Source organism: Bison bison, unplaced genomic scaffold, assembly GCF_000754665.1.
Source record: "Bison bison bison isolate TAMUID 2011002044 unplaced genomic scaffold, Bison_UMD1.0 scf7180017864295, whole genome shotgun sequence".
NCBI lineage: Eukaryota > Metazoa > Chordata > Mammalia > Artiodactyla > Bovidae > Bison > Bison bison.
Genome location: NW_011494867.1, coordinates 11259132 through 11262376, shown reverse-complemented (window position 1 = coordinate 11262376; position 3245 = coordinate 11259132). Strand labels below are relative to the sequence as shown.

Genomic DNA, 3245 nt, shown 5'->3' with positions numbered 1-3245 from the left:
TTAGTAATGTTGAACACTTTTTCATGTGCTTTTTGGCCATATGTCTTTGGAGTAATGTCTATTTAGATCTTCTCTCCTTTTTCTGATTGGGGTTTTGTGGTTGTTGCTTTTCTGATACTGGGCTGCAAGAGCTCTTTGTAAATTTTGGAGATTAATCCCTTGTCAGTCACCTCATTTGCAAACATTTTCTCCCACTTTGTGGGCTGTCCTTTCACTGTTTATGGTTTCCTTGACTCTGCAAAAGCTTTTAAGTTTAATTAGGTCCCATTTATGTTTGTTTTTATTTTCATAAATCTAGGTGGATCAACAAAGATACTGCTGTGATTTATCTGAGTGTGTTACACCTGTTTTCCTCCAGTTTTATGGTGTGTGGTCTTACATGCAGGCCTTTGATCCATTTTGAGTTTTTGTGTATGCTGTTAGAGAGTTCTCTGCTTTCATGCTCTTACACGGAGCCGTCCAGTTTCCCCAGCCCCATACTTGAAGAGACTGCCTTCTCTCCAGTGTATATTCTTGCCTCCTTTGCCACAGATTAGTTATCGTAAGTACCTGGGGGTCTGTCTCTGGACTGTCTATCCTGTTCCACTGACTGTACTTCTTTTTGTACCAGGACCATATTGATTTCATTACCGTAGCTCTGTATCAACAGTACAGTCACAAGTGAGGGAGCCAGATTCCTCGGGCTGTTTTTCTCTGGGAGGTGGCAGGGAGGTTCAATAGGGAGGGGACATATGTGTACCTATAACTGATTCGTGTTGGTGGATGGCAGAAACCAATATTGGTTTGGGTTTTGGGGATATTTTGTGTTTCCATACAAATTTTAAAATGTTTTGTTCTAGTTCTGTGAAGAATGCCATTGGTTACTGAGCGTTTTCGAATCATGAAGGTGACTAAGTGGTTGCAGAGGCGTGTGCCATCCTGCGCAGGGGAAGCCATGAGCCAAGCAGGCCGCTGTCCTCGGGCTTCTGCCTGGCTTCTCGTGAGTGTCACAATTGAGGGTGGCCCCGCGGACACATTTCTGGGGAGTAGAGGCATGTTCTTTGCTAGCAATAGGGTAAGTTCTCCCAGGACTAAAACTGGGACGTCTCCACTGAAATTATACTGTGTTGAAGGGCAGAATTTGATGTGTAGTGGGGTTATCATAAAAAGTTTCATTTTACCACAATTTTTATTTTTTACTATAGTTTTCTTTTTTATAATGTATTTTTAACTGGAGGATAATTACAATGTTGTATTGGTTTCTGCCATCCAGCAACATGAATCAGCCCCAGGTATACATATGTACCCGCCCTCTTAAACCTCTGTCCCACCTCCCACCTCTCCAGCTGGTCACGGAGCAAGGGATTTGAGCTTTGTGTCGAAAAGCAAACTCCCATATGTAAAATAGATAGCTAGTGGGAATTTTTTTTCTTATTAGCCAGTGGGACATTTTCTTAAAATTTTGCTTGATTTTATTAAAAAGTACAGCTGACTGGCATGTTGCTAATTTTTGCTATACAACACAGTGATTCAGTTATATGTATATTTCTTCATGTTGAATATAGTTCGTGTTATACAGTGGGACCTCGTTTATATCTTCTGTATCAAAGTTTCCGCCCGCTAACCCCCAACTCCATCCCTCCCTCCTCACTGCCACCTTGGCAGCCACGTCAGTGTGCCTGTGAGTCTCCTTCTGCTTTGGTGACAAGTTCACTTGGGTCATATTTTAGATTTCAATGTAAGTGGTATCATACGGTATTTATCTTTCTCTAACTTTACTTAGTGCAGTAATCTCTAGGCCTACCGTGTTGCTGCAAATGGCCTTATTTCCTTCCTTTTCTATGACTCATGTCCCACTGTTGTGTGCATATATAAATGCATACACATATATATCTCATCACAGCTTCTTATCCACACATCTGTTGATGGACACTTAAGTTGCTTCCATGTCTTGGCTGTTGTGAATATTGCGCTGACTATAGGGGTACGGGGATCTTTGCAAAGTATAGCTTTGTTTGCATACGTGCCCAGGAGTGGGACTGCAGGATGCTGAAAGCCCTGTTTTTAGTGTTTTAAGGAACCTCTGCACTGTTCTCCACAGTGGCTGCCCCAGTGGATGTTCCCAACAGTGCAGGAGGGTTCCCTTCTCTCCACGCTGAGCAGGGTCATCTTTGACCCCCAAGGAGCACTAGGGCCAGGGGACCAGTGTCGTGGTGAAAAGCAGACACATCCCATCCAACGTCCCCGAGCCGCCCTCACACATCCCACACCCCCGGCCCATGAATGGGTTGACTGAATCAAAGGCACAATCAAAAAGTCTATTCCATCCACAGTTATTTTTGAACTTGTGGTTTATATCTTCCCACTTTATATAAAAAAGATTCAAGACAGTTTACAATAGGACCATTAATTTAAAAAAGATAATGAAAAGTACAAATATTTAAAAAATAGGTCAAACCATTGAAAATGAAAGAGTTGTATGTTGGATGATTTAATTACAGAAATGAAAAATAAATTCAGCTCTAAGCTTCCTGGCAACAAGGGCCCAAGAGGGAAGTTTTCATCATCTGAAGATGGAGACACCAGCTCACCTGGCAGGGAGATGCGTGCCTGACACCAAATTCTAGGACGAACACGCCTTCTTCCGAAGAGCCAGGGTTCTGCTTTCACTTATGAAAGGTAGGCTGGTATCCAAGTGTTTTTAAATCTTATCAACATGCTTAAAGGTAAGGAGATACTTCACTGAATCAAGCACATGGAATCCTAACTCTAGCTCTAACCAAAGATAAAAACAAAAGTGGTCTTCTGCTTTTCCAGAATTTCTTTCCCGGAAACAGCTACCTGCTAGTAAAACTGAATGCCAGGTCTCTGGAAACATCAGGTAGCCCCAAATGCTGAAAGAGTCATAGCAACTAACGATGATCAGAGGGAAACACAGGAAAGAATGTCCTAACCGCAGGACACAGCTCAGCCTCCAGAGCATCTGCTTGAGTTTCGATGCTTCTACCTGAGTGACAGAAGTGGGCACGGCGCTGTTCCCCGTCGGGTCCTCAGGACGCCCTTACTGAACGAAGAGCAGGGTGAAGCCCTCCACCCCCGGCAGGGGCCTCCACATCCGACAGTGATTGTAATAATGAGACTCTAGCTGTGGGGGCGGGTGGCCGGCAGTGCCCTGGAGACTTAAACTGTGATCTGTTGGTTTTCTCTGAAGAAAGGTCTCTGGTGGGAGGCACAGATCTCTGGAAACATCCGGAAGACCTGGTTGG

The 3245-nt window shown here is 43.9% G+C and overlaps 1 protein-coding gene across 2 annotated transcripts in view; it reads right to left on the bottom strand.

Annotated features, from left to right (window-relative positions):
- Nucleotides 1–2300: 2300 nt before the first annotated feature.
- IRF8 (interferon regulatory factor 8) overlaps nt 2301–3245 on the bottom strand; it is a 20461-nt gene continuing 19516 nt past the window's right edge. Inside the window, exon 11 of one of the 2 annotated variants that reach the window (XM_010850835.1) lies at nt 2301–3245. In XM_010850835.1, coding sequence (XP_010849137.1) covers nt 3030–3245 — 216 coding nt within the window. In that variant the 3' untranslated portion in view covers nt 2301–3029. The other variant, XM_010850836.1, reaches the window with a different exon arrangement.